General features: G+C 45.8%; 2 protein-coding genes across 2 annotated transcripts in view; both read right to left on the minus strand.

Annotated features, from left to right (window-relative positions):
* UGT1A6 (UDP glucuronosyltransferase 1 family, polypeptide A6) overlaps positions 1-9,814 on the minus strand; it is a 159,093-nt gene extending 149,279 nt beyond the window's left edge. The window contains 1 exon segment of the mRNA NM_001205146.2: positions 8,913-9,814. Within this exon segment, the coding sequence (NP_001192075.1) occupies positions 8,913-9,764 (852 nt within the window). The 5' untranslated portion in view covers positions 9,765-9,814.
* The window catches only part of UGT1A9 (UDP glucuronosyltransferase 1 family, polypeptide A9), a 171,174-nt gene extending 149,278 nt beyond the window's left edge, over positions 1-21,896 (minus strand). Inside the window, 1 exon segment of the mRNA NM_001009189.1 lies at positions 20,946-21,896. Coding sequence (NP_001009189.1) covers positions 20,946-21,806 — 861 coding nt within the window. The 5' untranslated portion in view covers positions 21,807-21,896.
* Between the last annotated feature and the right edge of the window lie 302 nt (positions 21,897-22,198).

Below are 22,198 nucleotides of genomic sequence, written 5' to 3' on the forward strand. Positions count from 1 at the left end.
CACAAATCTATGAATGTGCTCCAAATCCATTGAGTTGTAAATTTTAATGAGGACTTGTATGGCTTAGGGCTTCCCTGGTGGCTCAGCTGGTAAAGAATCCACCTATAATATGGGAGACCTGGATTCGATCCCCAGAGAAGGGAAAGGCTACCCACCCCAGTAATCTGGCCTGGAGAATTCCATGTACTATATAGTCCATGGGGTCACAAAGAGTTGGACACAACTGAGTGACTGTATGGCTTATAAATTATAACTCAGTAACATTTCTTATTTAAACCCACTTTATCTTTCTCCTAGAATTATCTAAATTACTAGCCAACCAAGTTTCTTATATTTCAGACATTCCCACTGAATGCTTTCTTTTTAACCCCGACTCATTCTAGTACTTAGCCACTCCTTAGAAATTACTTATTAACATAAACAGTGATGTCAAAACTACTGCATGTCTGTTAATCTCCAAGATAACTAGTCATGAAGATAAACATGGAATTTTGAAAGAGAACCAATCTGCTGAAGGCACTGTAGACATTGGCTCAAGTCTTAGATTTTTAAAATCGCCTGTTAAGAATGACTTGGCATTTTGGGGTTTTTGTTCGCTTGACTTGCCTAAAAGTTAATCCTCAGCTCAACCTGCAAGCCCGAGTGAGTGTTACTTGTAGAGACCTCTGTCAGGAAACAAGATGAGTTCAGAGGGTGAGCAGAGCACCTTTGCCACCCCCTCACCACCTAGCTGGGGGTCCTGTGGGAAGAAGTCACTGATGCTCACTTGGAATTTGTTCAGATCAGTGTCTCTCAGCTTTAGCACTTATACTGTTCTGGGGTTAGGTGATTCTTAGCTGGGAGAGGGTGGATGGGTATACTTCTAGTGCTTTGTGGGATTTTTAACAGCATCCCTGGCCTTTTCCTAGCAGATGACAATGGCGGTGGTTTAGTCGCTCAGTCATGTCCAACTCTGCAACCCCATGGACTGTAGCCTGCAGGCTCCTCTGTCCCTGGCATTCTCCAGACAAGAATACTGGAGTGGGTTGCCATTTCCTTCTCCAGGGCATCTTCCCAACCCAGGGATGGAACCCCTATCTCCTGTGCCTCTTGCACCGTAGGTGGACTCTTTACCCACTGAGCCATTAGGGAAGCCTACGTTATCCCCCAATTATGACCCTACAGAATGCCTGCAGACATTGCTCCCTGGGGACAAAATCACCCCTGTTTGAGAACCACTATCTAAATGACTCCAGAACATAAGAGGAGAAAATTTGGGAACAGAAAATCTAGTCCAGGAGAAATTGGAATCTGGTTTTCTTGTGGGGGAAATGCTCTCCAAAGAATGTGGCAAGAGGGACTTCCCTGGCAGTCCAGTGATGAAGACTTGGCACTTCCACTGCCAGGCAGGCACAGGTTCAGTCCCTGGTTGGAGTGAAAGTTTCAGCCTGCGTTGAGTTAGGTCCTGGGAAGGCAAGGATGGAGGCCATAGTTTCCTTCGGTTATCTACAAAGTGCTGTAATGTACTGCCCATTCGACCAACCCTCAAATAACCCTGTGAGGGGGTGAGGCAGGCCTGGTCAGGCCCATTTCAACTGGGGAAGCCAAAACTCATGGCCACAAGACCAGGAGAAAGCTGGCCAGATCCACTGATTTGCCCTTTGGTTCCTTTCTTTCCTCCATGAGGCTGAGCCTTTCCAACTCTTGCCTAATTAGAAAAAAAGAGGGCTGGACCTCAGGGTGGGAGAAGCCAAGAAGTGGGTTTTCATCCTGCCTCTGCCTCCGGCTGCAGCCTGTGGCCTCGGGCAGCTCCCTCAGCTCTTCTTGAAGCATCCATTTTCCTTTTTACAAGTTGGATGACCTCCTGTCTCTGGCCCCTTTCCTGTTATCCCAGCCTAAAGTCACTCTCTCGTATTTGAGTTGCACTGACTGGTTTCGAGATTCTCCCATGAACTGAGTCTCACCCACTTAACCCTATGGCTACCTGACTGTTCCCATTTCACAGATGGAGAAATGAACACCCAGAGATAAGCCATTTGCCTCTACCACACAGCCTGTGCAAATCCCAGTCTTACAGCTCTTGCCCTACTGAGGTCATGGGGACTAGGGAGGAATGCTTGGCGCCAGTGGAGCAGGGCAGACTGGACCCTCCCCTCCCTAATGATGGGCCAGGGCCAAGCACTTCTTCCTTCCTTCCCCCAAGGTGGGCAGAGAAGACATGCTGGGCCCGGAGCCTGAGGTCTGGCCAGGACTTGCCCCCATGATATGTACAATCGAATACAAATAGAAACCTGTCCTTTCCAAGCTCCTTTCCTGTCCTTTCCTGGAGAAGGGAAAGGCTACCCACTCCAGTATTCTGGCCTGGAGAATTCCATGGACTGCATAGTCCATAAGGTAGCAAAGAGTCGGACATGACTGAGCACCTTTCACTTTTCCCACCTCCCAGCAGCTCTCTGAATTGCAAGTGGAAGACACTAGGATTGCTCTCCGGGTTCCTTTGTTCTAAGAAAACACGTCAGTGGCTTTTATTTATTTTGGTTGCGCGGGATCTTAGTTTCAGCATGCATGTGGGATATAGTTCCCTGGCCAGGGATTGAACTCATGACCCCTGCATCACACCGGGAGTGCAGAGTCTTACCTGCTGGACCACCAAGGGAAGTCCCTCCCATGGCCCTTCTAATAATGAAATGTAGGCTAAAGTCTTCTTTAAGATGGAGACATTTGACCTGAGCCTCCCAAAAGGAATACACGTTAGCCATGGGACAGACTGGTCTCAGCTAAGAAGCCTGAAGGAACAACAGAGAGAGTGTTCCAGAAGGTGGTTGGGATCAGAGCCCCTGCGGGCAGAGGGGAAGGCACCCGAGGAAACGTTCCAGCAGCAGACCTGCTCTGGGGCCAGGTCTCGAGGTGCATGAGGGTGGAGCTGAGGCCCTGGGCAGCGACAGGACACATGGCTTCACAACACGTGGGGCTGCCCCCTGGCCCAGGCTCTGAGAGCATCCCCACGGGAACCACCTGCCAGATGACCACGGGCTTCTCTGAAGCATCTTGGCAGAAACAAAAGGAAGCCCTCGGAGGTGGCTGAGTCACTCCTTGGGCAGAGGAGGCCCTAGGGGCGGTGGTCAGAGTGGCACCAATGTGGGCAAGTGGGGAGGGGAACCCCCTGCTCTCTATGTGGCGAGGCTGGGGACCCCCAGTTACCCTGAGCCCTTTCCTAGATCATGAATTGTAGCTTTATGCAAGGAATGGTCATCCGGCTCTGGTTTGCAAAAGACTTGGCCCATTTTTGAAAGCAGTACAGGGAGTATTTATTTTCAGCTAGGCCAACAGTTACTTACAAAACATGCTTGCTGATTTGATAAGCAAGTGTAATGTAGTTATTTATTCATTTGAATTCTTGCATTATTTCTGAAATCAAGTGTGTCTTCAAACTTTTATTGGCCATTTGTGTGGTATTTTTGTATTGCCTGATCACATTACTCGCCTGCTAAGGAGAGCTTGGGGTTTTTTGTTTTTAATATTTATTTATTTATTTATTATGTCTGGCTGTACTAGGCCTTCAATTCTGTGAGCAGGCTTTCTTTAGTTGCAGAGAGTGGGGGCTACTCACTAGTTGCCATGCGTGAGCTTCTCGTCGCAGTGACCTCTCCTGTTGCAGAGCACAGCATTGGGGACAGTGGGCTCCATAGTTGAGGCACACAGGCTTAGTTGCCCCACAGCATGTGGAACCTTCCCCGACCGGGGATCAAACCCATGTCCCCTGCAATGCAAGGCAAATTCTTAACCACAGGACCACCAAGGAAATCCTGGAGTTTTTTAATTTCTTTTAAGCTATAAATCAGGCCTTTATTCCTTCTGATCTATATGTACCTTCTTTTTAAAATAATTTATTTAGATGAAGTTATATAACAAAACTAACCATTTAAAGAAAACAGTTCTCTGCAATTAAGTACATTCACAAGGTCATGTGGCCACTAGCGCTACAGACTTCCAAAACAACACTCCAAAGTGCACATTTTTCCATGATGTTGAAATGGTTTGATCATTTGTCAAAAGAAACTCCATTTTGATTTCTGGGCACAATAAAGGACAGAAATGGTATGCATCTAACAGAAGCTGAAGACATTAAGAAGAAGTAGCAAGAATACACAGAAGAACTGTACAAAAAAGATCTTTTCAACCCAGATAATCACGATGGTGTGATCACCAACCTAGAGCCAGACATCCTGGAATGTGAAGTTCAGCGGGCCTTAGGAAGCATCACTACAAACAATGCTAGTGGAGGTGATGGAATTTCAGTTGAGCTATTTCAAATCCTAAAAGATGATGCTGCGAAAGTGTTGCACTCAATATGCCAGCAAATTTGGAAAACTCAGCAGTGGCCACAGGACTGGAAAAGGTCCATTTTCATTCCAGTTCCAAAGAAAGGCAATGCCAAAGAATGTTTAAACTGCTGCACAATTACACTCATCTCACAAGCTAGTAAAGTAATGCTCAAAATTCTCCAAGCCAGGCTTCAGCAGTACGTGAATGGTGAACTTCCAGATGTAATTCAACCTGGATTTAGAAAAGACAGAGGAACTAGAGATTACCAACATCCGTTGGATCATCAAAAAGGCAAGAGAGTTCCAGAAAAACATGTATTTCTGCTTTATTGACTATGCCAAAGCTTTTGACTGTGTTCAGTTCAATTCAGCTCAGTCACTCAGTCGTGTCCAACTCTTTGTGACCCCATGAACCGCAGCACGCCAGGCCTCCCTGTCCATCACCAACTCCCGGGGTCTACCCAAACTCATGTTCATCAAGTCGGCAATGCCATCCAACCATCTCGTCCTCTGTTGTCCCCTTCTCCTTCTGCCCTCAATCCTTCCCAGCATCAGAGTCTTTTCAAATGAGTCTTCACATTAGGTGGCCAAAGTATTGGAGTTTCACCTTCTGTATCAGTCCTTCCAATGAACACCCAGGACTGATCTCCTTTAGGATGGACTGGTTGGATCTCCTTGCAGACCAAGAGACTCTCAAGAGTCTTCTCCAACACCACAGTTCAAAAGCATCAATTCTTTGGTGCTAGCTTTCTTTATAGTCCAACTCTCACATCCATACGTGACCATTGGAAAAACGATAGCCCTGACTAGACGGATCTTTGTTGGCAAAGTAATGTCTCTGCTTTTCAATATGCTGTCTAGGTTGGTCATAACTTTCCTTCCAAGGAGTAAGCATCTTTTAATATCATGGCTGCAATCACCATCTGCAGTGATTTTGGAGCCCAGAAAAATAAAGTCAGCCACTATTTCCACTGTTTCCCCATCTATTTGCTATGAAGTGATGGGACCTGATGGCATGATCTTAGTTTTCTGAATGTTGAGCTTTAAACCAACTTTTTCACTCTCCTTTTTCACTTTTATCAAGAGGCTCTTTAGTTCTTTGCTTTCTGCCATAAGGGTGGTGTCATTTGCATATCTGAGGTTATTGATATTTCTCCTGGCAATCTTGATTCCAGCTTGTGCTTCCTCCAGCCCAGCGTTTCTCATGATGTATTCTGCATATGAGTTAAGTGAGCAAGGTGACAATATACAGCCTTGATGTACTCCTTTCCCTGTTTGGAACCAGTCTGTTGTTCCATGTCCAATTCTAACTGTTGCTTCCTGACCTGCATACAGGTTTCTCAAGAGGCAGGTCAGGTGGTCTGGTATTCCCATCTCTTTCAAAATTTTCCACAGTTTACTATGATCCACAGAGTCAAAGGCTTTGGCATAGTAAATAAAGCAGAAATAGATGTTTTTCTGGAATTCTCTTGCTTTTCAATGATCCAGCAGATGTTGGCAATTTGATCTCTGGTTCCTCTGCCTTTTCTAAAACCATCTTGAACATCTGGAAATTCATGATTCACGTAATGTTGAAGCCTGGCTTGGAGAATTTTAAGCATTACTTTACTGACATGTGAGATGAGTGCAATTGTGCTTTAGTTTGAGCATTCTTTGGCATTGCCTTTCTTTGGAACTGGAATGAAAACTGATCTTTTCCATTCCTGTGGCCACTGCTGAGTTTTCCAAATTTGTTGGCATATTGAGTGCAGCACTTTCACAGCATCATCTTTAAGGATTTGAAATAACTCAACTGGAATTCTATCACTTCCACTAGCTTTGTTCATAGTGATGCTTCCTAAGGCCCACTCAACTTCACATTCCAGAATGTCTGGCTCTAGGTGAGTGATCACACCATTGTGATTATCTGGGTCATGAAGATCTTTTTTGTACAGTTCTTCTGTGTATTCTTGCCACCTCTTCTTAATATCTTCTGCTTCTGTTAGGTCCATACCATTTCTGTCCTTTATCGAGCCTATCTTCACATCTTTGACTGTGTGGACCACAACAAACTGTGGAAAATTCTGAAGGAAATGGGAATACCAGGCCATCTGACCTGCCTCTTGAGAAACGTGTATGCAGATCAGGAAGCAACAGTTAGAAGGAAATGGCAACCCACTCCAGTGTTCTTGCCTGGAGAATCCCAGGGACGGGGGAGCCTGGTGGGCTGCCGTCTATGGGGTCATACAGAGTCGGACACGACTGAAGTGACTTAGCAGTAGCAGCAGCAGAGTACATCATGAGAAATGCTGGGCTGGATGAAGCACAAGCTGGAATCAAGTTTGCTGGGAAACATATCAATAACCTCAGATATGCAGATGACACCACCCTTATGGCAGAAAGCAAAGAACTAAAGAGCCTCTTGATAAAAGTGAAAGAGGAGAGTGAAAAAGTTGGCTTAAAGCTCAACATTCAGAAAACTAAGATCATGGCATCTGGTCCCATCACTTCATGGCAAATAAATGGGGAAACAGTGACAAGCTTTACTTTTTTTGGCTCCAAAATCATTGCAGATGGTGAGTGCAGCCATGAAATGAAAAGACGCTTGCTCCTTGGAAGAAAAGTTATGACCAACCTAGACAGTTTATTAAAAAGCAGAGACACTACTTTGCCAACAAAAGTCTGTCTAGTCAAAACTATGGTTTTTCCAGTGGTCATGTATGGATTTGAGAGTTGAACTATAAAGAAAGCTGAGCGCCGAAGAATTGATGCTTTTGAGCTGTGGTGTTGAAGAAGACTCTTGAGAGTCTCTTGGTCTCCAAGGAGATCCAACCAGTCCATCCTAAAGGAGATCAGTCCTGAATATTCATTGGAAGGTGAATGAATGAATGGGTCATTCATGGAAGGTGACTGAATGGATTCATTCATGGAAGGTGAATGAATAGATTCATTCATGGAAGGTGAATAAATCAGCTTCACTGATGCTGAAGCTGAAATTCCAATACTCTGGCCACCTGATTCAATAACTGACTCATTGGAAAAGACCCTGATTCTGGGAAAGATTGAAGGCAGGAGAAGGGGATAACAAACGATGAGATGGTTGGATGGCATTACCCACTCAATGGACATGAGTTGAGTAAACTCCGGGAGTTGGTGATGGACAGGGAGACCTGGAGTGCTGCAGTCCATGGGGTCCCAAAGAGTCGGACAAGACTAAGTGACTGAACTGACCTGAACTGAACTGAACCCCAGTAATTTACAAATGTAAGTTGATAATTACATATTGTAGTACAGAATGTTCTCTATTGTTAAATGGGATTGCAATTCACACATAAATGTAAGTCAAGCACCAGGTAAAGATTCATGGGGCTCAGACAGTACAGCCACTATAATCTGGTTTTCAATATGACTAACTACAACTCTTTTTTTTTTTTTCCAAAAATAAAATGATAGGTCTCAAGGTAACAAAAAAGCTATTTTCTTCCCTTCTTATGCCAAATGTTTCTTCGTACATTTTTGCTTATTAATGTCGATTAAAATTTCTCAGAACCCAGAATTTCTAGTTCATGCTCTGTGCTTCCTGAAACCAGTCTGGTTAAGCTCATCAGCCCCTGCCCTGTTCCCACAGCTGCTGCCAACTGTCCAGCGTGTTAGAGTAATCAGCAAATGTTCAAGAAGGGTGGTGAGGGCCTTTGGGATTTATTTCAGGGTTTCTTTCTAAGGGAAAAAAAAATCTTTTTAAAAGAGAGTTCCAGTGTGAATAAGTTTTTCAAAGTACCAAACAATCTCACAAAACTCACAAGTTTTTATTCTCCAAAGTAGCTCTGGGCCCTCTTCCACACACGTCAAGAGGGCATCTAGGGATACTTGCCTAGGTCAGCACACCTTTTCTGTAAAGAGTCAGATAGTAAATATGCAGGCTCAGCACACCCCACACATTGCTGTCACACACTCTTTTTTGTGGTTTATAACAGCCCTTCAAAAAAAAAATGTAAAACCATTCTTAGCTCTGGGCAGATTCTGTCCACTAGCTATCCTGTGTTGACTCCTGGTTTAGGGTCCAGGGAAAAGGCAGTGCACAGAGATGGGAGAATGTACTTTTTTTTCTTTTACTTTTTATTTTAAATTGCAGTATAGCCGATTAACAATGTTGTGGCAGTTTCAGGTGGACAGCAAAGGGACTCAGCCACAGGGAGGAGGTATTCGGACCTGGGCCAGCATGGACAGAGGAGCCTGGCAGGTTACAGACCACACCGTGGCAAAGAGTCAGACACGACTTACCAACTAAACAACAATAGCAACAAACAAGCCTCTTAGCTCTGCGTCCTCTTGGTCCAGCTTCACCTGTTTCCTCAATAGACAAGCAGAGGATTTGGACTGGAAACTTCTCAGGCTCCTTCGAGGATTCTGTGAGTGCCCCCAGATAACCTCGCTCAAGCTATCTCCCGCTGTTGCCATGCACCACCTCTGTGTTCCTTCCAGGCCACAGCGTCATTCAGAACCTCAGCCTGTCCTCTCCTCCTCAGGCAGCCCTCCCCAGAGCCACATGCTCAAGGGAAGACAGAACAGGAAAGAACCACATCTGCCCAGGAAGACACAGGGCCACCCGAAAGAAAGCCAGCCACTCACCCGAGGCAGGATGCCTTGTTTCTTGCAGCTGGACCCTCCGATGAAGACCATGTTGGGCATCACTGGTCTGGGATACTCGAACACAAAGTCGTATCTTAGCAGCCAAATGGAGGCCTTCTGATACAAGGCCGGCAAGTGCACCTGTCTCCCAAGGACTTCCTCCGCCAGGTCTTCGTACTTGGAATACAGCGCATAGAGCAAAATGTTCTCCAGGTAACTCACCAGGAAGTTGGCCACCCTTTGGAGGAAGGTCATCTTGTCTGAAAACTGAGTGTAGTACCTGGGGACGTAGGACAAAGGGCTTGGAGTCCTGGTGAACGTGTTCTCCAGGGCACAGGGAAAGCCCCTGAAGAGATACACAGAGGGCAGGTTCAGGTACTCGGCCAGGATCACCCCGCAAGGTAAGGCCGGGTCTGTGAACAGGGCATCGAACTTGCTCTCCCGGAGGAAGCGCAGGGTGTCCGAGTGCCTCAGGAGACTCTGGCAGTTGAGAAAGTACATGTTGATGACGATCATGTTGTTCCTATACTCCACCATAGGGGCAGTCACCAGCCAGCGTGGAGAAAAGTGGTGTTTCCCGAAGGAACGGTAACGGGCTTCCAGCTCCTCCTGGTCGTAGGGCACTGGGTGGATTCTCCTTGTGTAGTGCTTGGACTCTTGGAGGAGCAGGTTGACTTTGGGCACCACCACCACGATCTCATGCCCTTTCTCGCTGAGACGTTCAGTGATGTCCTTCATGCTGAGCCAGTGGCTTCCATCCTGAGGGACCACCAGCAGCCTGTCCCCCAGGGCGAAGCCCCAAAGTGCTAAGAAGAAAACTGCCACAGAAACTCTGCGAAGAAGGCAAGCCATGCTGGAGGAGGATGGGCAGATAGCAACAAGAATAATTTACAGGCTCCAAATGGCCAAGCTCGGGGAGAATTTCTTCTTTTTTTATCCCTCAATGAATCCCTGCCCTTCACAGACCCAGCCTACCTCTCCTTGCCCTGAACTGTCCTATTACATGAAGGAATGTAAATTAATGTTTAACCACTTTCAAGCACATGGCTAACTTGCAACAACCAGGCCCCTTACCGGCATTCACCTGAGCCTCTCGATTTATTTTTGTCTCTGTCTGCATCCCCAACAATGGGTCTGTCCCAGTCCCACTGGGGGACATCTCAGAGGGTCCCGGGGGCTGGCTTCAGCCCTCCATCCTGAGCAGTTCCCACCCGGGATTCTGCAGCACCCGTGACCATGTCCATGGACAAATATCTATCAGGGCTTCCCCACTTGTCAACTTTTCTCATTCCCGAATGCAAGGTGAACAGATGCAAGTTCAGGCCTCTGAACAACAACACAGCAGAGCTGGTCACTCCAAATCCTGGTTACCTGGTTACCACAGCGACGGCTGGATTCAAAGGAGGATGAAGAAAGCTACCCTGGCAGAGAGGAGTCTGACCTTCCTCCCACCCCACTTCTCCTGGTCTCACCACTGTGCCTGGGGGCTCTCTGTTATATCAGAAGACAAAAGGAATCCCAACAGGGGGCTTCCCCGGTGGCTTCGGAATCAAGTGTCCACCTGCCAGTGCAGGAGACCGGGGTTTGATCCCTGGCCCAGGAAGATCCCAAGTCCCACAACTACTGAAGCCTTCAGAGCACACACTCTGCAACAAGAGAAACCTCCAAGATGAGAAGCTGGCGGAACACTGGAGAGTAGCCCCCGCTTGCCACAACTAGAGATAAAAAGCCCCGCCACAGCAAAGACAGCAGCACAGCCAAAATTAAACAAATAAAATTATTTTAAAAAATAATCCCAACAGATATGTGCTCGAAGACCACAATGCCCACTCTGACTGTGGTTAAGAACAGAAATTCTAAAGTCTGTAGCCTCCCCTTCCTCACCCACCCCTGACCCCAGCAGCACAACCCACTGCTCTGCACCTGAATTACCGCATCTCCCACAGAGGGTTCCATCTAGAATTAGTGAGTTAATCTGCTAATCCGAGAGTGTGAGCACCAGGGCACGTCCCTCAGAGGGGCTTCCTCTGGCTCTGATCAGGCAGCTGGGTTCTGTGTGGATTAACCGAGAAGCCCTCTGCTGGGCAAAAGCAAATCCTCAAATTGTCTCAAGGGGGACTTCCCTAGTGGTCCAGGGATTGGAAGTCTGCCTGGCAATGCAGGGATGCGGGCCTAAGCCCTGGCCGGGGAACTAGGATCCCAAATAACTTTGTTGTTATTGCTGCTCAGTCACTAAGTTTTGTCCTACACTTTGCGACTTCACGGACTGTAGCACATCAGGCTCCTCTGTCCTCTACTATCTCCCGGAGCTTGCTAAAATTCATGTCCATTGAGTCAGTGATGCCATCCAACCATCTCATCCTCTCCTACCCTCTTCTTCTGCCTTCAATCTTTCCCTGCATCAGGGTCTTTTCCAATGAGTTGGCTCTTTCCATTAAGGGGCCAAAGTACTGGAGCTTCAGCTTCAGCATCAGTCCTTCCAGTGAATATTCAGGACTGATTTTCTTTAGGATGGACTGGTTTGGTCTCCTTGCAGTCCAAGGAACTCTCAAGAGTCTTCTCCAGCACCATAATTCAAAAGCTTCCATTCTTTGGTGCTCAGCCTTCTTTATGGCCCAACTCTTACATCTATACATGACTACTAGGAAAACCACAACTTTGGCTAGATGGATCTTTATCGGCAAAGTGATGTCTCTGCTTTTTAATACGCCGTCTAGGTTTGTCCAGATGGCATGCCATAGAGAAACTCGGCCTGCGTGCCACAACTAGAGAGTGTGTGCAACAAAGATCCTGCACGCTGTAACTAAGACCCAAGGCAGCCTAATAATTAACTAATTTTAAGATAAAATCTCAAAGAGTGAAAGTTCCAAGTTGCTTACTGAGAATGGAAAGAGGATAGGAGGAATAAAAGAGGCAGGAGAGACAGTGGGAAAATGTGAAAAAGGAGAGAATGTAGAAATATAAAACAAGGGGAAAGCAGCAGGTGACGGGGTTTGATGGTGACTCAACCAGCCAGCATTTGAAACAAAAATGTGTCTCTAGCGTTGGACCCCAGACACCACAGAATACTTTCTTGGCTTAGAAAACAATTTCCCATTGGCTTAGGGAGTTTCCCACTAATGAGGGCCCCTGAAGCAAAGACTGCACAGTGGGTGGTCTAAACTGCAGAAATTTACTACCAGGGTTCTGGAGACTGAATGCCTGAGATCAAGGCATGGGCCAGGTGGATTTCTTCTGGAGGCTTTCAGGAATGGTCTGCTCCAGGTTCCCTTCTAGCCTCTGATGACTTACCCTTTTCATAAAGACATTGTTGTTGTTGTCATTTAGTTGCTAAGCTCTATCCAAATCTTTTGTGACCTCATGGACTGTATGTAGTCCACCAGGCTGCTCTATCCATGGAATTTCCCAGGTAAGAATACAGGAGTGGGGTGCCATTTTCTTCTCCAGGGGATCTTCCCGACCCAGGAATCGAATAAACATCTCCTACACTGGCAGGCAGATTCTCTACCACTGTGCCATCTGGGAAACCCCGTGGGGGTTATGTCTACCCAAGTGATCTGTTAGTTAGTATTACCAACTCAATAAACACAAATCTGAACAAACTCCAGGAGTCAGTGGAGGACAGAGGAGCCTGTCTTGTCACAGTCCATGGGGTCAGAAAGAGTTGGAGAGGACTTGGCGACTGAACAACAACAACAAAATGATCTGTTTTAGAAATTAAAATCACTGTAAACAAAAGCTCCTCATTAACTGATTTAAGATAATAAGAATAAGTCCATTCTGGGTTAGGATAAACAGCATATTAAAGAAAAATAGCTCCATTTCCCAAAACAAACGAATAAAAAAACAGAAGAGGGACACTGCTTTAATTTTTTTTTTTTTTGCAAGTGACAGATTATAGGTTTAGAGGATTAGAAGAGTGACACTTTTTCTTTTTTTTTGTAAGTGACAGTTTACAGATTTACGCGATTACAGATTATAGTGTCACTGAGCAGCTTCCTTGCCCAAGAGTCGCTGTTCTTTAGGTGTTCTGCTGCATGCGTGCGAGTCCCCGTGGGAGCTAGCACATGGTGAGGGCTCTGGAGTATGAGTCAGAAAGCCGGGGAGTGACTTCCAGCCCTCCCGCCCATCAGTCCCAGGCTGTGACCTGGCTCTCGAGTTTCACGTTAGCGCTGCCTGGTTTACTGCCGAGTAGAGGGAGTCCAGGAGATGACGGGTGTGGGAGGCAGGCTTTCCAAGCGAGAGGTGGTTCCTAGCAGAACTCAAACAGACTCGCCCAGGACTAGTCACGCACAGCTGAAATGGCACGCAAGGGCCTGTTCTAACCTAGCCCCGTGGGCTCAGGAAGCATGTTGGGACTCAGGAAAAGAGAAGAAGCCCGAGAAACGGCATGGAAGGAGCTGTTGCAAGCACAACGTGGGTCCCAGGAACCCAGCCAAATCGCAAATTCATTGCAACATCCCAGGGAGAAGAGTGCCAGCAGCGTTTCCCACTCACAGTGATCAGAGTCAGGAAAGGAGGGAATCCTGGTGTGTGTCCATCAAGGTGGCACGGAGACCCTGATGGTCCCAAGGGGAGCAGAGTAGGTGAGAGTCCACCCTCCAGGGCAGGCAGGACCCCCGCAGGTTCAAGGTAATTCAAGGGTCAACCTTTCTAAAGCAAGAACGGTGCTTCTAGAGGCAGGAAGACTAAAGAAAGTGTGTGGAGGTGGACGCAGAAAGATGCCCTGCAAACCTCAGGCTTCTCGGCCTAGTCCCCACCCTTCGAGGACCACTCTGGGCCCTTCCTAGCAGAGCTCTGCTCTGGTCTCTGAGTTGCTGGATGGAAGGCTTGGCTATGGGGCATGCTCTTATTCTCAGCAGGCCCAAAGGGTCATACAAGGAGACAGGAGATGAAAGGAAGAAACGAACACCACTTTGTAAAATGTCACCAGAGAGATAACCTTGCAAACTAAGAAGGGAGTGTGTAGAAGATGGTTTCTATTAATAAGAATGATGTGTGTGTATGCACGTGCGTGTGTATGAACAAGACAACAGGGAGAAGAATCTAGAGTGTCTGCCAGTCACAGCAGGGGAGACGGGTGAGCCACCCTGGAGGGTCAGGCCTGCTCTGGGTAGTGCTGTGGGACTCTCTGTGTCCTGGGGCATCACTGAGTGTCAAGGTGGAAAGTCAGCCTTTTCTCGGGGTCTCCTGAAGACCCAACCACTGAGTTTAGGGCATGTATCCACAGTGGGCTACAGTCCATAGGGGGCAAATATTAGACACACCTGAGCGTCTAAGCATAGCACGATACAGCATCCACAGGGAGAAGGGGGCAGATCCTGGGGTGGAAGCTGAGATGTCCCTAAAATTAAATGGAGGAAACCTGGCATTTTGACTAGAGGGGAGGTGAAAAGGTCTCTGTGTATGTGGAGGTGGTGACGTCATGATAGAAGGAAGATGATTAGAAAGGTTGACCGTTGAATTACCTGCAGCTTATGATAAAGAGGAGTTGGATCTACAAGATTTTAAAGGTCCTGCCAAGTGTTTGAGGCCTGAAAAAGACATTTACTAAATCCAGAATCTAAAAAGAGCAAAATCAAATTAATAAAAAGCTATACAAATATAACCTCAGGTCAGTTGGTCCACTGTGTTTCAGCTCATCAAGTGACATTGACGGAATATGTGATGTGGGATACAGGGGCAATTTAATCCATTTGCTAGGCTGTGGGATGGGGACCTCTGAAGTCAGAGTGCTCTGGGCCCAGGTCTTGGCACAGGTCCCAAAGGGTCAAGTCTGAATGGATAGGCCAGTCCTGGAAAATATGGTTTGCTCAGCCTGATGTCTCTGGTGGGCATCTTACCATAGGGACCTTGTCTGTGACTTCCGGGGTGGGGGTGGGGGAGTGTGTGTGGCATCAATGTGGGTGGTGGCCCCAGGAGCCAGCAGTAATGAGCATGGGGAGGGGGCACAGGTCACTCGGCAGCCATGACAGAGAATTACTTGGAAGAGACAGGAAATTGGACTTCCACTTCCTGCATTTGCTAGAGTAAGGAGACCTCAAAGACATGGGTGAAGGGGGAAGAACGTGCCTGGGTTTCAGCGTGAGATGCCTCGTGATATCTGGGTTTGGGCTGCACGGCTTAGCACAGTCTCTCCCCACCTCTTCTTAAGGTCACTCATCCGGCAAGATCCCCAGTGTCAGTTCTCTTTGTACCCTCTGCTCTTCACGAGCTTTTCATCATTTGTAACTGGTCAATACCTGCTCCCCACTGGATGGCAACTTCCATCAGGCAGTCATGTTCATTTGTTGGTGCCACATCCCCAGCTCTTAACCAGGCACATAGAAGACTCTCAATAGATATCTGTTCAATGAAGGATCTTTTATGATAACAAAAAAAGGGCCAACTGCACGTTATTCTGTAGTACCAAAAAGCCAACAAATGTCATGTCCACTGTGAGATTAGAGAGCCATGAGGGTTAAATAATTCATAGGTGGTTCCCAACAAGAGGAGAACATTGGCATCTGATCATGTTTCAAAAATTGTGACAGTTGGAAATCATTTTCCTGGGAAATACCTAGCATCTCCCAGTTTGGGGTTACAGCTGTCACCAAGTCTTTGCTGCACACTAGGTACTCTACATGCATTGTCATACTTGATCTGGAAGAGAGTTCTGTGTGCTGGTGCTATTTTATCCATGTATGTGTGTGCTAAGTCGATTCCATCTGACTCTTTGCGACCTTATGGACTGTAGCCCACAGGCTCCTCTGTCCATGGGATTCCCCAGGCAAGAGTACTGGAGTGGGTTGCCATTTCCTCCTCCATGGGATCTTCCCAACCCAGGGATCGAACCCATGTCTCTTATGTCTCCTGCATTGGCAGGCGGGTTCTTTCAAGCTAGCACCACCTGGGAACCCCAACTTACTGAACAGGTGCAACACATAGTCAGCAGCAGCTCTTCATTACCCAGAGGGCAGGGAAGAACACTGGTTTATAGCTACAGAGATGGTAGTGAGAGAGGGCCAGGGGAACCTGGGCTGTCCGACCACATCCTCTATGTTCCCAACTCTTGTTCTCTGTACCTCTGAGCAAAGCTTCACTGCCTCTCTTTACTGAAAGCACCATGTCTGAGTCAGACACTGGGATGCCCTTTCTCACTGTCCGCTGTATGGCAGGATTCATGATGAGAAAGTGATATAAGAAAACATGGGTGGGAGGGAGGTAGAGAAGATGGGCGTAATAGAGATAGGAAGAAACAGGGCGCTTCGGGGAAGGGGGAGGCAGGAGACAGTAAAGGAGAAAGTGTAGAAGGGAAGAAGTCAGTCCCGACTGCGTATTGGAACTGTTTCTTGGACTTGCTTTTCATTGCTTTTGTTACTATAACCATACTTCATAGCTTGCCTCAGAGAATCCTGCCCCCCTGCCTGACTGTCAAGCTAAAGTGCCTTTGTTCAGAACCCTGTCCACCTGTGGATGGCAGGAAGCGGGAAATGAATACATCCCCTGCCTGATGCTTGCCATTCTAGGAGATGTTTGCAAGATTAATGGCCTTTTTGCTTTGCCTCCTTGCCTTTCCCCCATCTCTAATCTGTAAGAGAAACTAGCATCCAGACCCTGATAAGATGGTTATTTTGAGGTGCTAGTCTGCCATCTTCTCAGCCGGCTGGCTTTCCAAATAAAGCCTCTTCCTCGCCTCAACACCTCATCTCTCGGATTCATTGGCCTATCATGCAGTGAGCAGGGTGAGCTTGGACTCGGGAACAAAAGTATCCAGAGGGATCGTGAGTGACATTTTTGAGTCATGCCTACATATCTATCAGCTGACCTCAGCTGAGGTTCTTGTGCTCCTGAAGATCCGCACTGAGTCCAACAACCACTCAGCCTTCTGCTGAGAGCCCCTGGCCCTTCCCAAGCAGAGTGCTGCCTCCCGACTCCTGTTCACAGCTTCTGGACTTGCCTTAAGTCTTCAGGATATTCCTTTATTTCAGATCAGACATAGGATCCAGTTCCTTGGTGCCACTCATCCCACTGGAGCAACTCTAAATGCCAGGCTGTTTTATGTACCAAAACATCACGAAGGCCAAGGGTCTCTAAGGTAGAGCTTAGGGATCAACACAGCATAAAGAAAACTACTTGAGGCCACATAGAAGACCCTCTTGTTCCTGAAAGTTCTCTCAGCCACTGGTGAGCTCTCACTTGTCACATAACCCTTGACAGTGACTAGTCTCCTCCGCCCCCTTTCCTAACACTGAGAGGCCTGGGAGAGTCAGTTCAGTTCAGTCTCTCAGTCATGTCCGACTCTGTGCGACCCCATGAATCTCAGCATGCCAGGCCTCCCTGTCCATCACCAACTCCCAGAGTTTACTCAGACTCGCGTCCATCAAGTCAGTGATGCCATCCAGTCATCTCATCCTCTGTCGTCCCCTTCTCCTCCTGCCCCCAATCCCTCCCAGCATCAAAGTCTTTTCCAATGAGTCAACTCTTCACACTAGGTGGCCAAAGTACTGGAGTTTCTACATGTGAATTTTTTAGCATTTTTTTTTTTTTTGCTATGCTGAACAGCATGTGGAATCTTAGTGCCTGGACCAGGGATCAAACCTATGCCCCTGCATTGGAAACTCAGAGTCTTAACCACTGGACCACCAGGGAAGTCCATAGATTTCCATTTTCGAAAAGCAGTTTGACTGAAACCTAGGATATAGGCAAGCATTTTCACTTATCCTGTCCTTTAAGGCTCGATGTACTTGTAATGGGAGGGGCAAAAGCCTCAGGCTGACATGAAACAGTGCCTTTCTTCCTCTTAACATAACTTTCTGGGACATTTTCACACATCCTTCTACGGCAACTGTGTTTGCATTCAACCAGCAAATTTGCTCCCAGTACCAGACCAGATGCTAGAGATATAGCAACAGGAAAGGCAAATGTGGTTCCTGCCTGGAGCTTACAGGACAGGGAGGTGTAACAGACGCTACACAAGATTGCCAGAGAACTCATTAATTGCCGTTGGATTACCAATTTTTTAAGGGTGATATCAGGCCCCATGAGAGCCTATAACTAGAGTGTATGACCTTACATGGGGATCATGGAAAGTTTCCCCCAAAAAACATCATTGAAACCAAACAAAAAAAGGATAAGAATTTAGCTTGGCTTTGAATGGGAGAAAGAGGATTCCAGAGAGAGGAACAGCAGGTATGAGGGCCCCAAAGTGGAACGGTGTGAAAGACGGGAAGCAGGCAGTGGGGTTGGAACATAAAAGAGGAGAAGGATATGGCAGGTGGGGCGGGCAGGGACTAGAAGACACAGAGCTTTGTCAGCTGCACCAAGGATGTCCTGGGTCCGCAATTTCGAGCCAGAAGATTGGAGGTGAAAACTTGTCCAACTTCAGGCCTACTTGTCACCTGGTCCAAGTTCCCTCAGGACCTTGGAAAGCCACAGCAGACACGGGAGAGCATGACTCTGCATTCAGACCAAAGTCAAAATCACTCAGCGTAGAACAGTCAGATACAGACTGCCATCTGCAGTGATGCAGTACCAACCACACAGTGCTACGGATGCTACGGATGTGCTTGTCCAAAGAGGAACCTGGATCAATCAAACCTACGCTAAATTCCGGTTTACAGGAACGAGTTAACCACGACCACAAGACAGCCATCGGACAAACCAGAACGTGAAACATTCTACAGGACACTGATCCAGTTACTACAACAAGCAATTGCTAAAAGGGAGGAGGCAGTTACAGATAGAAGAAATGCTCCAATGTGGGAAACATGTTTGTATCCTGATTCAAACCAATCCGCTGTTAAAAGACATTTTTTTCCACTTTAAAAAATTCACCATCTTAATCATTTTAAAGTGCACAGGAAAAATACATGATGTCCATAAGTTTTTTCATGAAAATTTGCTTTTGTAGTTATGCTATATCCAAGGATCTTGGTTAAAGAGTCTTCTTTGAGGTCAGAATTCTCTCTGATAATTATGCTTACTTTATATTTGTACTTACAAATATATATGTTTTTAATTTTATATGTACTATATTATATATAATTTATATAAATGTAAATAAATTTACAATATATAAATTTTAAAATATCTATATATTGCCTTTCAGATATGTGAAACCTTTCAAATACATGTAATCCCTTAATAGATATAGAAAACCATTTATTTTATAGCTATATTGAGTTGGCCAAAAAGTTCATTTTGAGTTTTTTAGAAAAAGACTTTACAGAAAAACCCAAATGAACTTTTGGCCAACCCAGTATAGATATATGTAACCAAACAATATAAAGCCATATATGGTTCAACATGTTTTATAGTTCTCTATCTGTAACCAATAGGTAGATACAAAATCCATATGGCTTTACATATCTCTACATCCCTCTGGGTGACCTATAAACCACAATGGACTGGGCAAGGTTTCAGGATGGTGCAGTACCCCACCCTCAGATAGAGGGTGCAGATGGTGCTGGGTGGTGCCTGGGATTGCCACAGAAACTGGGCAAAGGGGAAAAGCCCAGCCTCTCAGAGTCCTGCAGTTTGGGCCCATAGCTGACCAGAAGGACTCAGGTTATCTCCCTAATGTTTTCAATTTAAATGGATTACTACTCTTGAGTAACCTTGCCTTGTACCAGTAGCATCTACTTACTCTAGTATATTTCTTATCAACAAGTGACGCAGTGTTGTTTTCGGGGTGAAGAGAGCATTATAACATATTTAAAACTCACATTATCCTGATAGACTACCCCCTTCTTCCTCGCTTGTCTCACCTCTGACTTCACCCTGGGGAGCCCAGCAATCTTGTTCCCCACTTCAAAAGATACTGAAAAATCTGAGCGGCCTGATTTTGTATGGCCCATGAACTAAGAATGGTTGTTACATTTTTAAAGAGTTATAAATAATCAAAGAAGGAAGTCCTTGGCTGTCCAGTTGTTAGGACACTGAGTTTTTACTGCCAAGGGCCCTAGTCAGGAAACTAAGATCCCACAAGCTGCCCAGGCAAGAAAACAAAGACTCTAGCTTACAGAGATAAGAGCAAGAAGTCAGAAATATATGCAGGTAAAGAATTAAGGATGTTTAATAGCGTGCTGAGATTCATGGGGTCGCAAAGAGTCAGACACGACTGAGCGACTGAACTGAACTGAACTGAATACAGTCTTGCTTATAAAAGAAAAAGTGGGGAAAACCAGCAATTTATCTACCCGTATTTGTTAGCTGAATAAACTACGATGCATTCAAAGAAAAGAATTTTCTGCGACTATTTAAAAGAGTGTGACAGGGATTTCCCTGGTGGTCCAGTGAAGAATCTGCCTTTCAATGCAGGGGATGAGTGTTCCACCCCTGGTTTGGGAACTAAGATCCCGCACACAACAGAGGAACTAAGCCAGCATGCCGCAACTGCTTAGCCTGCGAGCCACAGATCGAGAGCCCTTGAGCGGTAGTTCAAGATCCTGCGTGATGCAACGAAAGTACCACACGCTGCAGCTAAGACCCAATGCAGCAAAAAAATAAATGAATATTTTTTAAAATAAAAAGAATGACACATTTGCATATATACTGACTGAGAAGATGTATACAATTGGCAAGTGAAAAAAGGAAGGTAAGGAATTATGTGTCCTGTCTGATAGTATATTGTATTTTAATAAATGGCTGTGAGAAGTTACTCAAGATACATGCACTTATATAAAATAATTTCAGAAAAACTGGAAGAGAGGCATACAAAACCGCTAAAAGCATTTTCCTATAGGGACTAGCATTGGGTCAACAAAAGGGAAGTTTCATTTCTTACTGGATATTTTTTCAAAAACAGTATTCAAAAATGCAGCCTAGAAATTATAAACAATCACATCAATCATATACACATACTTAGCAAAGAAGGAGCTTTTTAAATTTGATAACACACAGTTAAATGAACTGGCACAAAATACTTTGTTCAACCAGAAAGAAATTACAAATGCTAAGGATATAAATGACAAACCAGTTTACTAAGGCATCTTTTTCTTAAATGTCCAAAGCCACATTAATCTTCAATATGCTAAAGGAGAAGTAACTTACCTCTGACAGTGGCTTTTGATTCAACTTCTGACAGTTGATGCCACTGATGAAGACCACGTTGGGCATCACTGGTCTGGGATAGTCCAAAACAAAGTCATTTCGTAACAACCAAATTGATGTTTGACTGAAGAGCTCAGATGTTGTGACAGGCGTCTGGAGAATCTGAGAGGCAATTTCTTCAACATTTTTGTAAAAATATGGGCAAAATAAACGTTCCTCTATGTGCCGGATAAGATTCCATAGTCTCTGCTCAAAAGTCATGGCATCAGAGAATGCCAAAAAAGCTCTCGGAACGTAAGAAAGGGCCATGGGACTCTGAGTGCCTTCTTCAAAATAATGACAGAAAACTCCCCTGGTGAAGATCACAGATGGAAGTGAGAGATACTTGGCTATAATCAAACCACACATATCAAAAGGGTCTAGAAACACTGCATCAAAAGAACTCTCTTCTAAGTATTTTACTAATTTCTTGTCCTCAAACAAGCTCTTACAGCGTGAAAAAAAGTAATCAAAAATTGTGTTCTCTGAACTTATTAACATAGGAAGTAGACTCTGTGGCCGAACTTTCCACTGAAAATCAGAGAATTTCCGGAACGCGACGTTCAAATCCTCCAGAGTGTAAGCCGTGTGATAAGTCTTTATCGTAATATTGGATGAATTGCTCAGGTGCCAACTCACCTCTGGTATGACTAGGACAATCTCATGCCCTCTTTGGGAGAGTTTCTCCACCACTGAACGCATGGTAAACCAGTGGCTCCCATCCATGGGTACCACCAGCAGCTTGCCTGCCTCGGCAAAGCCTGGTGTCAGCAGCAGACACACACACACAGGAAAGAAGCCCATTAACATTGCAGGAGCCATCAGATAACTGCAGCCCAGACCGATCCAGCTGCCTGGATTCTAAGCTCAGGTAGCGTGAGCAGCAGAAGCTCAGGAATAAAAGCCGTCTCAAGAGAGGGCGTGTATTTAGACATTCATTTAAAAAAAAAAAAATGACATTCATTGTCAATGATTTACTCAGAAGAAAGATAACTAGTGCGGAGCATTTGCTGAAACAGGTGGTAGTATGCTTTCCAGATGAGAGAGCTTTTGATCTTTGCCATGGGCAGCGGCATTCTCCTGAAATTCCCTTTCAGAAACAGAATTCTTAAGCCATGCCTTTAGAATCTGATGACTCAGAAAGGTAAAAAGGAAAGTAAATTTCAATCAAGTTGGTTTTGCAATTTGTCCCAAAGGAAAATTTGGATTTTTAT

The sequence above is a fragment of the Ovis aries genome, chromosome 1, assembly GCF_016772045.2.
Source record: "Ovis aries strain OAR_USU_Benz2616 breed Rambouillet chromosome 1, ARS-UI_Ramb_v3.0, whole genome shotgun sequence".
Lineage (NCBI taxonomy): Eukaryota > Metazoa > Chordata > Mammalia > Artiodactyla > Bovidae > Ovis > Ovis aries.